Source organism: Paramormyrops kingsleyae, chromosome 10, assembly GCF_048594095.1.
Source record: "Paramormyrops kingsleyae isolate MSU_618 chromosome 10, PKINGS_0.4, whole genome shotgun sequence".
Classification (NCBI taxonomy): Eukaryota; Metazoa; Chordata; class Actinopteri; order Osteoglossiformes; family Mormyridae; genus Paramormyrops; species Paramormyrops kingsleyae.
In genome coordinates, this window is record NC_132806.1 from 9,177,062 (window position 1) to 9,194,688 (window position 17,627).

At 49.9% G+C, this 17,627-nt stretch overlaps 1 protein-coding gene across 7 annotated transcripts; it reads right to left on the reverse strand.

Moving 5' to 3' along the window:
* Positions 1-313: 313 nt before the first annotated feature.
* On the reverse strand, positions 314-16,053 carry kdm3b (lysine (K)-specific demethylase 3B). 7 transcript variants are annotated; one of them, XM_023833920.2, is made up of 25 exons: positions 15,635-16,053; positions 14,217-14,384; positions 13,631-13,744; positions 13,379-13,484; positions 13,001-13,125; positions 12,276-12,338; positions 11,522-12,193; positions 9,950-11,312; positions 9,312-9,519; positions 8,960-9,174; positions 8,699-8,851; positions 8,504-8,611; positions 8,121-8,248; positions 7,780-8,035; positions 7,374-7,636; positions 6,957-7,223; positions 6,696-6,867; positions 6,525-6,615; positions 6,272-6,402; positions 6,069-6,188; positions 5,354-5,377; positions 2,220-2,359; positions 1,927-2,103; positions 1,670-1,804; positions 314-941 (listed from the first exon to the last, which is right to left on the reverse strand). In XM_023833920.2, the coding sequence occupies exons 1-25, from the start codon at positions 15,797-15,799 to the stop codon at positions 861-863; spliced, it is 5,445 nt and encodes a 1,814-aa protein (XP_023689688.2). In that variant the 5' UTR covers positions 15,800-16,053; the 3' UTR covers positions 314-860. The 7 variants fall into 7 exon arrangements, with proteins under 7 accessions (XP_023689688.2, XP_023689687.2, XP_023689686.2 ...); XM_023833919.2 differs by having other exon boundaries at positions 9,312-9,522; XM_023833918.2 differs by having other exon boundaries at positions 9,312-9,522; positions 9,983-11,312; positions 15,596-16,053.
* Between the last annotated feature and the right edge of the window lie 1,574 nt (positions 16,054-17,627).

Genomic DNA, 17,627 nt, shown 5'->3' on the forward strand with positions numbered 1-17,627 from the left:
AAGTTCTTTCCAACCATTATGTCAAGGAGAACAAGATATTTTTATAAGCTTTTATGTGATTTTTAAATGCAATACAAAGTTTTCACAAATATCTATTTCTGAATTGTTCCAGCAGATTATCCAAAAGTTAGAGGCCCCTTTGGGCCCCGCTGGACCCAGGACTTGGGGATAATGGACCTGGTTCCCCTCCATCAGCAGCCTTGCATGCTGGTAGGTGGAACACACTGGGTCTTCACAAGATGGTTCTGGTCACCAGAACCAAAAGTAATATCGTCCTGGGTATCAACGTTTCATGGCAGAATAAGTGCGACAATTCCTCTTTTGAAAAATTTATTTTGAAAAAGAAAAAAAAAACAAACATACAGACTGCTAATAGTAATCAGTATCAATATATTGGCCTTCGAACAGAAAAAAACAACTTTGGTCTAATAACTTTAACTGCTCAAGTTTATATTCACGGGAAGGAATGGAGAAAGAAGAATTTTTAAATTTTGCAGCTGATGTTCCTCATTCGAAAGCCATAGATAACTTTTTTTTTGGGGGGGGGGCAATAAAAACCATCATACTGAATTTTCTAATACAGTCAAAAACTACATGCATTCAGAAGACAGCTCAGCGCCTGCTGCCGCGAGACCCTCCTGAACGCAGTCTGCCACGAGAACGCAAACAGTGACCTCACATACAAAAGGAACCTTTTCGATCGAGTCAAAGGAAAAGTTAACACTGATGGAGTGTCCATCTGTCCCAGTAGCCAAGTCCTGGGTAACAAAAGAGAGTCTCATCCTCTTCATCCAGCTACACTCCCCCCAAATGGCATCCAGCCCCTGAAGCAGTTCAGTGGGGGGGGGGGGACGGACGGACTAGGAGCGGGACAGCTTGGCCTCGTGGGCTTTCAGTGTCCCGACAGCATCCTTCACCGCATGGTATATGATGTTCTTCACCTGCGGACGACAGATCGCACATGCTCAACACCGGCCTCCAGTGCTTCCACAGCGCCCTCCCCCTTAGCCGCTGCACCCCGGCCGTTTGTGGAAAATCAGGCTTTAAATCACTAAAGCTTGAGCCCAGTATTAAACAACGGTATGGGTCAACTACCAATGAAGTACATCTCCTTACACGGTCATTCGGCGTGTTACAATTCCTGTGCAATGTGTACAAAAAACATTGCGTGCATAGAGCCTATTACTCTAAAGTGCAATCTGTGTGACATATTTCCGTTAGACATTATACCAGCAATCAAAAGGTATTTCAAACCAACATATGCTGAACACGCTGTTCTCATCAAGCTTCTCTTTAACGAGGGGAAGAAAAGAAAAAAAAAACTTTGCAGAGGCAAAACAGTAACATTGAATTAAGAAGCAATGAGAAAGAAGCAAAGATAACAGGCATTACATTAAACGTAAGGGACTGAGGCATTTCTGGGGTGAGAAAAATTTTTATCTGTTAAGAGGGTAGAGAAAATAAAACCATTTGATGATGTACTAGGTTAACTCTGACAAAGGAGTATGACACTACTGTTAAAAAGACAGATAACCCAAAAGATTACAGAGTGTGAGACAGCCATGTTGTTCTGCTTTTTGACAGGCGTATAGAAGCCGGAAGCTGTGCATGCATAGAGCCTATTTCCCGCTAGAAGGAAACAGGCAGGCCCGCTCTCCCACGCACACACCTGTAGCTTGTCCTCGTGGTTGGAGTGTGTGGTGGACAGGTGTCGGAACTCTTGGGTCAGTCTAAAGCAGTGTTTCACGTGTTCGGGTGAGACGAAGTCCTCGGCTACTTTGATGCAGCTGTACAGGTTGTGAACCTGAAGAAACAGGCAGAGGGCAGAATGCCGTGAACTGAAGCACCAACGTTTATCCATTCGCAGCAGTACCTTCTTCCTGTCAAAGTATGGCGCCTTGAGACAGACCGCCCCCCTAGCCTTACCTGGTGCGGTGCTCCAGCAGGGATAAAGACAGCATCCCCCAGAAACTGCACGATGGCCCAGCCCTGCACGCCATACTCCTCCAGCAGCCTGCGACGCAGCACCTGGTCCAGGTACCAGCTCTGGTCGTGGATGGGGTCGTGGTCAGGTGGGTTCTCCTGCCCTTGTTCCTCACCCACCTACAAGGCAGAAGGAGAGCACAAAACGTCAGGGAGCTGATAGTGAGCTACTGTGAAGATGGCCTGTCAGCTGGTCTATGGACGGCCCAGTCTCCTCGCAGACCCTCCCTGCTCACTTTGCGAAGCAGTTCCCGGATCTTCTCTGCATCCTTGGCGGCGTAAATGTGCCAGAGGGCTCCTGGCTTCTCCTTCCCCTCGTAGATCCGGCGCTTGGTCATCTCATCCACGTCGCCCTCCTCGATGGTCGTCATAACTTCTGATAGGCGAGACCGAGCAGATACTTCAGCTGTTATGCTGGTGTGCCCGACGAGCTGCCGCCAGGAGACGGCACACCCCCAAACTACTCTAATATCACTTTCGATTTCCAGAAGTTTATGAAACTAAAATTCTAAAAGCTTACAAGAACTTAATTTTACATCACAACCATCTTTAAAAAGTCAAAACAAAGACTGTTAAGGTATCGATACAGTTCTATATTCCTACAGCCATTTTAACTTGCTGAGGCATGAATAAAAACATATTTCCTTCAATTCATACAGGATTACATACACTTATAAAACAGACATTATGTCATGGCAGTTTTGGGCTTTTAAGGATTTCCACAATATCTTTGACCAAAAACAATTAAGCACAAGTTTTAAATTTACTGTGAGTTCTGTTACACATTCATTCTGTCACCAAAAAAGACATTATTAAAACCAACACTGTCATGGCATACATGTCCATTACATAAAAATGGATGTAAACTTTTGACTACAACTGTAGTAATATTTTACATTCAACGTAGTGATCTAATATAGTGGAATCATACACTGAGATAGTGGTGGGCGATATGAATTTATCGTGACCAGTTCAAAGTGTAAGTACGATAAGCATTTCAGTTATTGCAATACAACAATACTTAACACTATTATGACAACTGAACAAACCTGCAAGCACCTATCACATGATACCTGCAGGGTCAGACTCTGCAATAAAACTACAAGACAGATATGAAAGTAATTTCAGCCTGCATATCTTCTCACTGCCTGTAAATCTCATTTTTGTCAGTTATCAAATCTCAGCGCATCTCAATTTAGTGACTAGATCTTGAATTAAAAACATAATTGAACCTTTTTAACCAGCTGGTTAACTCCGTAAACAAACAAAAAAAACGAACTGGCTTTACGTACGTCACCGAACTGCTAAAAATATGGCACTTGTGTCACACGGTAAACACACAGTTCACAAGCGGGTCAAATAAACAGTGTGCGGCATGGCTGATGAAGTGGTTCTAAAAAAAGGCTACATGTTTGCACATCGAAAAATTCAAAATCTTACAAAACGTAAACAAATGAGAATGTATGTCAAACAGTCCAGAAGCGCAAGGTTATTGACCAAAGTGAAAAACATTCATTTGTACTTAAACTTCTGAAAAAAGGCACTTTTGTTGAGTTGGTTTTTTTTTTTACATGTATAGCATTTTACATACCTTAACTATTTATTATAATCAGGCATTGAGAGAACTGGCACGCAATCGGTGAATAAAGAGATATGCGCCTCACTTAGTCATAGAAGGACAAATGTACCTAAACAGTAATGGTGCTGTCATGACGAGAAATGGCCCCCCATTCTGACCTTTATATGGCAAGTGCGTACTTCATTCCCAGTGTAAAGGTTAAAATTGTGTAGTTACCCATTATAACGCAAATGCATACAAGTACACACATAAGTGATGCATACTTGGGTACCAGTTATGTCCATCCCTGATTATAATGCTAGAAAGCATATTTCTTATAAAGGTCAGAATTGCTGATCAAGTGTTTAAATGGTTAATTAGAATTTCTACTGGTACATTTATTCGTACCAAAAATGTTTAGTACAGGTCTTGCGGTTCGGCATGCATGTGTCCCAAATGAATGCAGCAAGTGCGGAACCTTTGTGTGTTTGGGGGTTTCCCCCGAGGGACATTCAGAAGGGGGCGGACGAAGCCGCACCAGAACGCATGCGCGTACATCGTAATGTGAGGCTGGAAGCTGTGAATGTGAATACAAACAGCACAGGTGTAGGTGCTGCTCCATGATGGATATTTATATTGTTATGCTTTGTGTGCTTTGAGACAATATTTGTGTTGCACAAGCTGCTAATGTGAATACAGTACAGAACAGGTACAGTTAATTCTCTAAATGTGCATCTTAATGATATTTTATTTGTTTAAATGAAAATATTTACTTTAAAGTAAAATTTTAGTTTTGTATTAGTCGGTTGCAGCAGCATTGACAGACACCCTGTTACACCCCTAATTACCATATCATTCTTGTTCGGCTGATTTGTAAACAAAAATAAGTGTGATCTATACTGTGCTCATGATTCTAACCAAAGTCATCATATGACGTTTTGGCCATATCGCCCACCCCTGCTTAAGATAAAGGGTCATGAACATTCATTTAATCCATCTTGAAAAGAGGGGGCTGATAAATCATAAGCATGTGTCACATTTGGATCATCTACAGAGACTCGGCACTGTTCAGAGCAGCCGTGACGTCACTTCAGGCCACCCTAGGAGAATGAGTGTGCAAACTGGCTCTGGTTCAGCAAGACTAACAGGGCCTCCGCTCTAGCAAGAAATGGCACTTAGGCTGTAGCCAGAGGACTGTTCTTTACTAACTCCAGGCTTTTGTAAAAAAATGAGTATTAATGCAGAAACCCAGAGCTCCACTATCTGCGAGCAGAAAACGGCAACAGAGTTTGTCCGACGTCTTAAGGGGGTGTTAATGGAAAGAGAAAAGTGAAAGTAGGCCGAGGTGTTCAGGATCTACGGGGCACTCATCCACAGCCCCCAGGTACCCCCCAGGGCTGTAACCACACGAATCCAGGCAGCAGACACTACTGCCAGTGGGGCGCACAGCAGACTGCTGTCTCAGATGGGGAGACCAGGGTTAGCTGCCCCTCCACCCCGTACGGCACCACGACACCCCAGGCAGGAGAACAAGAGGCTGCCACCACACTCTTTCACAAAGATGCCGAAATCTTTCACTCGTGAAAAGGGAAATGCGGAGCCCAGCAGGAAGAGACACAGGTTGTCATAGGGATGATGGACACAAGACATCAGAGGAGGGGCTTTGTGGTGAAAGCAGCCCTGGCTGATCAATCACAGCACAGGGAACACAGATGACTGGGGGGGGGGGGGGGGGGGGTGTTGGCAAGTGGAGAAAACAGTAAACCAAAAGGGACATGCTAAAGAAGTAATACAACAGTAAAAGGCACACACCTTTATATCCAGAGGTGTCTGCTTCTGTAAACGAGAAATTTTACGACAATCAACACAAACCTTTGTACGGCAGAGAAGTCTACAGTCTCCACCCTGTACCAGAAGATGGAGGTTAGAGTAGCATGCAGGGGCAGAAATGTCGTGGGGGGGGGGGAGGGGTTTAGTACCCGAGAGGCACATGGGTGCAGGGGAGGCTGCTGTGTGAATGGGGTGGTAGGGATGGTGAAGATGGATGTGCGATCCTTGGGGACAGGTCTCATCTGACTGAAAATAGCGCTAATTCTGTCGTATGTGGTGACCTCGTTCTCATACGGGGGGAGCCCCAGGCCTAACGCCGAGCGACAGACGAGTGCTGCAGTGTCAGTGAAACTCAATTCCAGGGAACAGTCTTAACAACCACTGGGATTAACTGCTCTCAGCCAGAATATACTTTAAGGGAAATATTTCCTACATATTCCATATTCAAGCATCACCCAGTCCTGTATGTGGTTATGGAAGATGGCGGGATTTAGCATCAGAGTTAAAAAAATATATGCATGTCAGAATAGGCCATATGACTGACAATGTTAGTTAAGCAAATTTGAAGATAAAAATACAAATAAGGCTAAATCACACAAAAGGAAAAAAAAACAAAAAAAAAAAAACAAGACGTGTTCAAGGACACTCACGTGCCGAACAGTACCCACAAGAATTGAAGAGCCAATCGTCTACTCACCCTGCTCCTGGTTTTCCTCACCATGTGGGATGCCCACGTACACCATCACATTCACAGCGTCGGAGACGTCCAGGTGCAGGTTGGTCGTTCCCACCTTCCTGTCCTCCGTGGAGATCAGACCTTGTCACCAGAGAAAAATGGCAGTCAGTCAGACACTCAGTGCCCAGAAATGCACAGCATCACGTGATCTGGAATGCCCTTACCATATGCATTGTACATCTTCGGTCCCAGGTCCGGCCTTACGAAGAAGTTGGGCAGGCGGGCAGCAAGATTTAGACGGCCATCCCTTTTGGTGTATTCTGGGAGGGGCAGGTTGTCCATCAGATCATCAAACCTGCCAGTAGAAAATACCAGTTTCAGTTTATTGACACGTTCTGTCCCGTTTCCCATAATCCTTCACTGGCGGGACCTACATTATGTAAGAATTGTGAGTGTGTGTGTGAGTGAGTATCTCACCGACTAGGCATCATATCTCGAAAGTCTTCTCCTGGAGGCCAGTCCTTCAGCTTCAGGACCATTGGCTGTCCGTCAGCACCTTGTAACCTCTCTGAGGCAATACAGGTCAAAACAATTACGGCACAGCAACTTCAAGGCGGCGGCACATCGATTCCCCATATCGATACTCACTAGAGATCACCTGGAAGCCATCCCAGAATTCTCGGACTTTAACGTCGGAGATGATGGCGCAGTTCCTGCAGTTCACTAGGTCAACGTCCTGGTCGCCGAATTCCTGGCTGAAGGCTTCTGGTTGCCACAGGGAGCCATTGAGTTTCTTGTGGACCCCGGACACCAGGACCGGCTGCAGAGGGAGACAAGATCGACTTCATCAATGTGGGCCCAACATCAGGAGGAAGGCTTGGCTGTTATTGGCAAGGAGCCATGCCTCACCTGCCCTTGTTTCCAGCACTCCCGGAAGATCTTCCAGTTGTTGCCGTTGCTGGGATCCTGAAGGCAGAGGAGCCGGCCGTCACAAAGCCATGAGTGAGACGTGTGGGGGTCCAGGACACTGAGGCCCATCATGCTGTCACGCCGGCCGACAGCCCCTGATTCTGCACCCTCAGCCATCCCCCGACGGGCTTCGGCCTTCTTGGTCTCCACCACAGATGCGATGATGTGGTCGAGGAAGTTAGGAAGGCTGCCCTTCGCCTTGTCGCCCTGCACAAGCGATGAAGGGGTGTGACATTCAATAACCTCTGGTGACTCTTGCTCTAGATCCAATTCCGCTAATTAAGGGAATGAGTATCATGCTGCATGAGAATCTATGGTGTTAAAATGTTCCCCCCATGATCCCCCCATGATGCGAACCCCAGATGATGTGGAGAACACGGACGGGAAGGGAACTCCGGAATCAGCAGATCCCTGAGGCAGCCGGCCGGGCCCGGAGTTCAGCAGGTCCCTCAGGCTGGAGCCCTCTGCCTTGGGCTGGGTGGTGCTGGAGCCAAGAAGAAGGCTGTTGAAGAGCTTGGGGCTGGAGCCCAACGACGGTGCCTTGGAGAGTGAGCTGAAGGAGTCCAGGCCGAAGGGAGAGCGAGTGTCGCGGTTGATCGCCGAACGCAGAGACCCAGAGTCTGAGACCATAGAAGGAAGGGAAAACGAAATCTGGTGATGACTAGTAACTCCTTTCTACAGGCAGTGCGCCTTGTGATCATGCTTCATGTACACTTGACTACTATGGTTTCCAGGGAACTTTTCTGGTACTCGAATCTCCTACCTTTTGTCTCTTCTTTGGCCTTCTGTGTGGCAAGGTCTGCTAGCCAGTGTAGGGCGGAGGGGGAGGAGCCTTCAGACATGGAGGATCGCGGCTCCTTAGGTGAAGGTGCTGCCACTGCAGTGGCGCTAGCATCCGTGTCACCAGAGCCCTCCGTGCCTGACTCTGGCTTGGGGGCAGTGGAGTCACCCTCTGCCCTGGGTGTAGCCATGCTGGAAGCACCCCCACTGGTACCACTGGTGCTGGACGCCGCCCCGGACTACACAGGGAACGGGAGATGCAGGTTTCCGGTACCATTCAACCAAGCTGGGTGGGTAGCAAACTATAAAATGGAAGCAACTTACCTGTGAGAGACCATTGGGGGCACTGGGGCGCGCAAGTGGTTTGGAGTGCCGGCTCGTACAGGGGCAGTTGGCTTTTATGCCCCACTTGCCCCGAGCAGCGTGCACCATGTCTCCAATGTTGTAGAGTGCTGAAAGGGGCAACAAGGGAAAGGTCAAGAGAAGAGACCTGTGGCCTGTACTACGAAGCGGGGTTACTGGCTTATCGGGGTAACTTGTCGGATTTAAGGTACCACAGTTTAAATGGACTTCATATTCGCTCACTTACATTTTGCCCAGACTACCTTAAATCCAACAAGTTACCCCGATAAGTCAGTAACCCCGCTTCGTAGTACAGGCCACTGAACTGGGATCAGCGATCGAGGATAAAAAGGGGGAGAGGTTACCTGTTCCGGGGATGATCTGTGTAGGCATGAGGTTCTGGGGCTCGTGGGGCTGACCTTTTGCACACTTCAGCCAGGAGAAGACATCATCATCGAATCCATCGTCAGGCTCTGGGGAGGGATGTCAGAGATTTTCATGGGCCGTTGACTTCACACAGACACTGGCTGCACGGCACGTGGGGCGGGGCAGGTCCTCACCTTCCCGGGACCGGCTTTTGCGAAGACGGTAGCAGTCAAGGCAGACGCCAAAGCCACACTTTCGGCACACCCAGTGAATGTTGAAGAGCGTGGTCTCGCACACGTCACACATCTCCCTGATCCCCCGCACCGCTCGCTTCCATGCCACTTTCTCTGCACAGCCCAGGGAGACAAGAATGTCACCAAAGGGCTCTGCTACCCAGACACACATTCCAGAGTACAACGAGATTTCAGAAGATGGCTACAAATCATGACACGTACGATGTGGCTCCACCATCATCATGGCCTCCTTCTCTGACATGACCAGCTGACAGAACTGGTCCCCCACGTTGGCCAGGATGTACTTGGAGGTGTCCAGATCAAGGCCCTCCTGTGTTGCTGGGGAGGGCAGCCACAGCCCCATAGCGTGAGGGTCACTCTGCTGGGGGCTCAGAAAGCCTTCCACTCGTAGGACTCCTTTGCGTGTGAACGCCAGCCTTGAAAGAAAGTCAGAGGTTAAACCTAGCATGCAGGTCAAGGGCTTCGCTGAAGGGCCCAACAAAAACATTACTGTCGATCCCAGCTACACGCTGACACACACACAGATTTATTAAACCCCACCCGAGCTGGTCACCTGCGGAAGTGAAAGAAGCGACAGGCCACTGTGGAGTCGTCCTCGTCTGCATCCTGTTCGCGGAACTTGCGGTATCGCTCCAGACGGCACTCGCGGCACTTGTGGAGGTGCGGAGCAACGTTGATACAGGAGCCGTCCTGCAGAAAGGCCTCGCCGGACTGCTTCAGCCGACGCACCTTGGCGACATCCTTCAGCACGGACTGACCCACTGCTGGAATGGAGGGAGGCAGAGTGATTGGAGAGCAGTGTATCTCAACCGAGCAGATGGGAAAAGCTTCACCATCAACCCATCAGATATTATTTGATTTGCATAGAAGCTCCAGTCTCCCAATCTGCACCTACTCTCCATCTCAGTGCCCCCCAAGCAACCAGAGCTCAATAACTCCCATTACCAGTTATAGCCAAATATCCAACTTAGCCTTTGATCTGGTCTATGATTTCCCCAAACTGCTTTTCAGCATTATAACTCCAGTAGAATGCTCCCTTTGTTACAAGGAAGTTATTTTTCAAAAGTATGACATTAACCCACACACATCAAAGATGATTACTGGCAAAAATGCAAACTTCCTTGCAGTATCGTCTGAAAACACTATTTAAGAGAATCATTGGATCTGGTTGACTGACAGGCGCCCTCCTACCTTTGAAAGGCTTGTTACGCGGTCGGCTCTTACTCGCCGTCTTGCCCTTGCTCTTGTCCATAGTCCGTTCGGTAGAGGTACCGTGTGGACCAGGGTTCTGGTCGTCGTCGAGACCCTCTGCCTCGCTCAGATCTGAGAGGTCACTGTTGGTGCTGGAGTCAGAGTCACGCTTGGACGAGTGGCCACGGTCTTCCAAGGGAAACTTCTGGGGCGAAGGCTCAAATGCCAGGGCCCGGTCCCCAGGGCCCCCAGCAACAGCGCTGAACAGTGAGGAGAAGCCCGAGGCTGGAGGGACCTGCGCCTCAGCCTCTCCCACTACCGCAGAGCCTTCTTGACCTGCAGAGGTCCCAGTTCCCTCAGCACTAGGCCTGGGTGCGGGAAGGACCTCCTGGACCTCCAACGGAGGCTTCTGGGGCAGCGTAGAGGCAGGAACGGATGAGACAGGGGTCGAAGAGGAACCTGAAAACGGGGAGGACAGTAGGCCTTTCGGAGGCTCGGACATGGTGAACAGGTTAGGTTTGGCCTCCGCAGGAATGCTGAGAGACTCCACAGGGCTCTTGACCACCCCGCTGAGGGCAGGGGACGGGGTGTGAGGCGGGGCGGTGGGAAGCCCACTAAAAGGGCTCTGAGGCAGCTTTTCAGGGGGAGCCAGGAAGGGGTTGCTGGGTTCCTCACGCTTGGGCGGTTGCAGGAAAAGGTTCTTGTGCGTCTCCTGCGGCTGGCTGCTCGCCAGCAAGCCCAGGGCCCCTGTCACACCAGTAGGACTGCCGCCAATAGTCCCGGTACCCAGAGGTCCAATGGCGAGACTGGGGCTCCTCAAAGGCCCAGAGCCCAGTCCAGGAACACCGCTTGCTGAGAAGGCAGGAGCCAGCTTGGGTGTGTCCTCGGCCCTGAACGGCTTGTTCAGCACCACGCCGTTGCCGGCTAGCTGGCCCTCTGGTGCTTTGGGCTGATCTTTGAGAGGAGGCAGGGTACCAGTCGGCGTTGAGCCGAAGAGGCCCACTGTATTGGGGGTCAGCACAGTCTTCTGTGGGCTCTCGGAGCAGGTGGAGGGCTTAAAGAAGGTGGGTGGCTCCTTGCCAAGGTTATCTGATACGGCCGTGAAGTAGTTGGTGCCGGAAGCGTGGCTCGGGCTTTGCTTTTGCGCCATGCACTGGAAGAACAGGTTCTGTGACGAATCCGTCTCCGGCAAAGACTCCTCTTTGGCTGCGAACCCAAAGCCAAAAGGCCGGCTGTCCAGGGCCGTCGCCCCGTTGGTCTGAGCAGCAGTTTGAGGGCGAGTCTCCCCAAACACCGACGTGCCCAGAGGGTTGGACTGGGGCAGAAGGAAACCTGCTGCAGTCAGAAGGGGCGTCTTGGAGCTCTAGAACACAAATACACAAAAATGTATGTTATGCATCGTAAAAAAGTCAATCCAATTGCACCATAATGCTTAACTTAGCTGGTAAGATGGTGTAAAATAAATATAAAGATTCAAGGGTCTATTAGGTAAACTCCAAATTTGTCCTTGACAACTACACCACCTACTGATCAAAACTTTAAATTAGACACAGACATACTGACATTACTGACCTCTGCAGTCTGTGTCCCCACCCACGTTGGAGGCTTTTGGCTAAAGCCTAGGGTGGTGGCAGTACTAGTAATACTAGGTGCGCTTCCTTCGGGCAAGACGCGGGCTGCGGTGCTGACTGGAGACGGAGCAGCTGTGGTATTGGGGAACCCAGTCAGAAGCCCCTCTTTCTCCCTTTCGGGCACCAGGGCCGGGGCAGTCTTAGTGGAGGCAGCTGGGACAAGGCTGGGCATCTGACCCAGGGAAGGAAAGGACGTGTTGGAGAAAGGGGAAGGGGCCGGTCTAAGAGGGGGTGGGGTGGGGGCGCAAGGGGCTGGCAGGTAGCCGGAGCCCACACGGTCCTGCGAAACCGGCGTCCGTCCATTTTCCTTGGCATAGGCGGAGAAAGGGAAGCCAGGCTGGCCCTGGGTGGGTACGGGGGCAAGGTTTGGGGAGGTCTGACCATGTCCACAAGCCACCCCCGTCGTAGCAGTGCTGCTATTGGCCACGGCGACTACTTCATCCACAGCCACGCCGGAACCGCTGCCATTCTGGCTGTCGCCGCCACCCTCGCCCTTGAAGCGCTTCAGATTCGCATCCCCGTCGCTCTCAGACACGTTCCTCCTCCGGCGCCCTGCCTCACACTTGCCCCCATCGCTCTCCTTCCGCCGCCTGCCAGCATTCCCTGCTTGACCCTGCGGAGGAGGAAGAGGCGGTGGAATGACGGCGGTGATGAAGCGGGGGACAAAGCACCGGTTTCCTGGAAGGCGCCCTCACCATGTCATCTTCAGCCAGCATAACGTGAATCACTCTCGGGTCCACCACCTGCGTCTCCCCGCTCTGCAGGATCGGGATGGAAGGTTAGCACCAAAAGACATAAAAAAATAAAAGCTCCAGGAGTTGCAATGAAAAAGTCAGCAGGTCTCTGTTTCTCATGCTGACTAAGAGTCACCAGAGCCTGTGCTGCTGAACAGATACACATCACCCATAAACTATTTTTCTTCATATCTAAGCAGCACTTGGAATGCCTCTAAAGCTCTCCAACCTTTATCAGCAAGTTTTTCCCAATAAACTCACATTTTAATAAGCATCTTCAAACACACTGCCAACCCTGAATGATTTGTCCATTGATTCTCCTAACCAAATGTGGCATAAAACTATCAACACAAGTGTGACTGCTTACTGCAAAGAGTCATCACGTAGCCAGTCACACTCATGTAGCTTTTTAAAAAAAAGCCATTGAAAGTAATGGAGGTCTCTGACTGCCTTTCTGCAGGACTGTAATGAATGCTTTGCCAAGTTTATCTGAGAAACACCACTCACATTCTCACACCAATCACAAAAAAAATTACCACAATATCATTGCCAATTTTGAAGGGAGGTCAAATTTAAGCTCTACAATTTAAGATAAACAATTTGATATTCATGCATACAAAAATGGTATGTGTCCCATAGGGATTAGAGCATATGTGATTGGAAGATCTGTGAGGACAGGCACACACCTGATCCATGATAATCTCCATGATGTGGGACAGGGGGTCGTGATGGGAAACCAGACCCTGAGCCCAGGACTCCTCAAACTCCGGCTGGTACACTCGAACCTGGCGACCCTGGATGGTGTACGAGCCTGAAAGACACACAGGTGAGTTAACCAGACCTGCCTTCAGCCACCAACCACTCAAGTGCATCCTGGGAAAGTGAAAAGGCCAAGAGACAAAGAACTTTTAAAGAAATGAAAACATTAGCAGGTCAGAACAACAAAGACCATAATCCTCAAATTCACCAGGTCAGTTAACCAGGTGTCCCGCTGTGCAGGAAGATAAAACGCAAAGATATTTCAGGACAAGCAGCTCCCTAAATGTAACGTCAGCAGTACCCACCCTTCCTCAGAATTTCCTGTAGCTCAAAGTCAGTGCGCCAGGAGTCGATGGCCACCCGGACAGAGGGCTGATCCTGCAGGATGTTCTGCCTCAGGTCCTTCTCCACCTGAAAGTGCCATCACACTCTGCTTGACGCTCGCAAAGAAAAAAAAAAACACGAAGGCTCAACGGAACACAACATAAAAAAAAAAATACCCTAACGATAACGGTCACACCACAACGCGCAAGATGTTTCTGTTAGCGGTGCTGTACCTCAAACACCTGCAGCGCGGTGCCGTCCGGGAGAAACGCAAGGGACCTGCTTCCAAAAAACTCCACAGGAACAAGGGACCCCAAACCCACTCTGTCCACCAGAGGCTGGAAAGCCTGGAGGAAGAATCCAGAAACAGGTTAATGATCATTTTGCAAAAACGTTTTGTTTCAATTTAAGGGAATAAGTATGCTAGAAACCAGCCAATACAGCAGACTTGGGAAGAACCATCCATCACAGACGACACTCACACTGACAGCGTGACCCAAACAACGGGCCTGCAGGGAGGGGTCAGGTGACCGTCAACCTCTCTGTGGATGCTAACACACTTCGCTGCAGCCTAGCTGCACACACTTATTCTGTTTCAGGTCCCTCATGTCAGAACAGTTACATGGAATAAGAAAATGAACTATAAGATCATGCAGTTTTGGTCTGAAGTTATAGTTAGATACAGAGACCCAGAATACTGAATGAGTTACCTCATTTTCCATGTACTAATAATATCATTTATCCTGCCAAGACAGCAGCGAACAGGTATGTGTGAAATGGCATCAATATATCTGACTGGAAAAAACTCCAGGTACTGACCAGTGCAGGCCAAGCAGAAACTGGGTTCACTCCACTTCCCGGGAGGTTAGGGTCGCTGCGGGCAGCCCACACGATGGAGCGCTCCACCAAGATGGCTCGCACCTCATCCCCGTACAGCTGCACCCAGGAGCGGCGTCGCCAAGGGCAGTCCTCAAACTCCACAAACACCTGGGAGAGAGAGAGATTCCAGCTCATACAAAAGCCGCTCACTCTTGTCACTGAGCCAGAGCATGCTACACTGATGCAGCAGTGAACAAAAGACAGACAAATGTCGCAATACTCCAGACCCACAAAGACACCCAAAACAATCCCTTCACACCCTTCCCAGCTTTCAACAAACTGGAGCTGAGGAGTTGAAGCTTTTGCCCAAAGTCAAGGATATGAGTAAAGCCAACTATCCAGCACCCTGCATAAGTACTAACAAGTCGATTCAGGCGGTCCGGACTCGAAGGCACGTCCACTCGCGTCCCACCTCCCCAGAGATCGCCTGGATCGCAAACCTCGCCTGACACGCGAGACCCCATCGAACAAACGCGCATCCAAGACGCAGATGCAGCGAGAATCTTTCCAGGAGCATCCTCTGCGCGACCCTTAATCCTAACATTCAACTTCATCCCGATCGCACCGCGCAGCATCGAGGACACGCCTCTGCCTGCACGTAGGAGATGGCACTGTTCGGAGGGTGTGCAAACGTCTTACAACCCACATTAAAATATCAATAGTGCAAAGGGAATACCCACATGCATGCGTGTATGCCACTAATGCGAAAATATAAAAAAGGAAAATTCACAAACGTGCAAAACTATTTCTAAATGCGTGCAAAAATCATATATAATTTATAATATTAAATGACTACTTAATTAATGACAACTTAGAAAAATATTTTCTTAAAGTTTTTGTATGTATATATATATATGGCGTAAATGTATGTATTTTTTTGTATTTTCCAAGACCTGCGGCGCCCTGTAGTTCACATCGCTTTCCGCCGACAGCCGCGTTTGACTTACGGAAGACACTAGGAGCACTTTGCAAAAAATCAGCAAAAAAAAATCGCATTACAAGCCGCAGGAGTGGAACTGCTCCATTTAAAGCCCCCCTGGTCGCCCCCGGGACGCTGCCTGCCATCTCCGTGCAGCTGGTCACGTCACTGCCTGCCATCAATAGAGCGGGCCCAAAGCCGCGGTCTCCAGTGCGAGACTGCGGCTGCCGAAGACTCTTCCAGCACAAAAGCGACCGGCCGCCCCCCCGCCTGCCTGCCGGCCCGCCCGAGTCGTGCAACCTGAGCACCGCGTCGGGTGATTCCGCTCCCGGATCGCGCTTCCTCCTCTTCCGCTTCGCACCGGCTCCCAAAGCCTGTCCGTCCGCTTGTAAACACTGACCGTTAGCCTCGCCGCCGCCGTCCCCTCTGCGCCGCTCACCTCCACCCCCGGGCTGGCCAACCCGACCACGCTAACCGCTCGGACAGTCCCACGGAGCCACTCGCGCGTCCAGACGGCCCGATCCGCTTCGGGTCCCGCGGCGGAGCCCGCGTCGCCGAGGAGCAGCAGCAAGCGCTTTCCCACCAAGCCCAGAGAGTCCCCCATATTGCCTGGCCAGCAAGAACAACTTCCTCACTGGACAACTCCGATGTACTTACAAAGGCCGTGATAAATAATAATAATATTAAGAAAAGAAACGAGCGAGGCGCTCGTGGGGACTCCCAACCCAGTCGCTTCAAGAAATACGTGATAGCGGCGTTAAAATGTTATTGTTCACAATGCAACAGTCCCGCTCCGTCCGCCATTTAGCCCTGCAACAATCAAACGCTCCCCTTACTGCGGAGTTCAAATACTCGGCGCGTGCTCGCAGGGCGCGCAGCGACTCCTGCCGGCCGCAGCGCGGCGTTGCGCCCACACCAAAGCAGTGCTTCGCAAAGCTGATAAGCGACTTCAAAGTCGTTTCTTATCGATATAATCAGACGGTTATAGCTACAGATTATAGCTATAGCTATTTCATATTTATATGACATGTACATTATTAGTCATTATGTACATTCCATTTAAATATATCATCGATATAATATAATTCATATAAATATAATGGTATTCTATATCTCTGTGACCTCTATGTCGGGCAAGCAGGTATAGAAAATGGATGGATGGTCAATCCGTCATACCATAAATTGGATTTCCAAATGTACCTGTTTTGAAATCCTCCAGTTAAGAGAAAACTATGTGAAATAAATAATTTGTTTAAACGTCATCCAAACGTCTTGAAAAACACTGTACAGGTTTCCTGTGTAATGGAGTCATGGCTCAGATATCCCATTTTCATGTCTCTTTTAGTTCTATATCCTATGGAGCTCAAATGAAGTAGGGAAAAGTATCATGACATCACTGATGACCCACAACTGCACAGCAATGCACAGCTCAAGCCACATCATCAAGTTTGCTGATGACAAAACCAAGGTGGGTCTGATCAGTGGGAATGACGAAGCGGCATACAGAGAGGAGGTGCAATAGCTAATGGACTGGTGTGGAACCAACAACCTGTCTCTGAATGTGAACAAGACAAAGGAGATGTTTGTTGACTTCAGTAGGGCCTGGCGTGACCACTCCCCACTTAACATCAATGGATCTTCAGTGGAGATTGTCCAGACCACCACGTTCCTTGGTGCCAATACAGAGAGTACCCCATGTAGCTGCACCGCGGCTCGGTACAGGACTACGGGGAGTACCCCGTGTAGCTGCACCGCGGCTCGGTACGGGAGTACGGGGAGTACCCCGTGTAGCTGCACCGCGGCTCGGTACGGGACTACGGGGAGTACCCCGTGTAGCTGCACCGCGGCTCGGTACGGGACTACGGGGAGTGCCCCGTGTAGCTGCACCGCGGCTCGGTACGGGACTACGGGGAGTGCCCCGTGTAGCTGCATCGCGGCTCGGTACGGGACTACGGGGAGTGCCCCGTGTAGCTGCATCGCGGCTCGGTACGGGACTACGGGGAGTGCCCCGTGTAGCTGCATCGTGGCTCGGTACGGGACTACGGGGAGTAACCTGTGTAGCTGCATCGTGGCTTGGTACGGGAATTGCTCTGCTTCGCACTACAAAACCCTAACTAGTGAGGACAGCAAAAAAGATCATTGGGGTTTCCCTCCCCACTGTCATTTACACGTCATGCTACATCTGCAGAACCACCAACATTGTGCATGAACCCACGCACCCCTCCCACACCCTCTTTTCCCTCCTTCTGTCTGGCAGAAGGTTCCGTAGCACACAAGCCTTCACTGCCAGTATGGGAAACAGTTTCTTCCCTCAGGCCATCAGACTTCTGAATCAGAACTGAATCACAAGCTGCATTTCATTTGCCATTTGTTATATACTGCACACTGTCTGTCCTGCAACTATTGTTTGCACTTTTATTTATTTACTACTT

Coding starts and splice junctions, on each gene's coding strand:
- kdm3b (XM_023833915.2), bottom strand. CDS start 15,799: ATGGGGGACTCTCTGGGCTTGGTGGGAAAGCGCTTGCTGCTGCTCCTC. Junction 11,313..11,521: donor TGGGGACACAGACTGCAGAG/GTCAGTAATGTC, acceptor TTTGTGTTCTAG/AGCTCCAAGACGCCCCTTCT. Junction 9,523..9,949: donor GCGTAACAAGCCTTTCAAAG/GTAGGAGGGCGC, acceptor CCTCCATTCCAG/CAGTGGGTCAGTCCGTGCTG.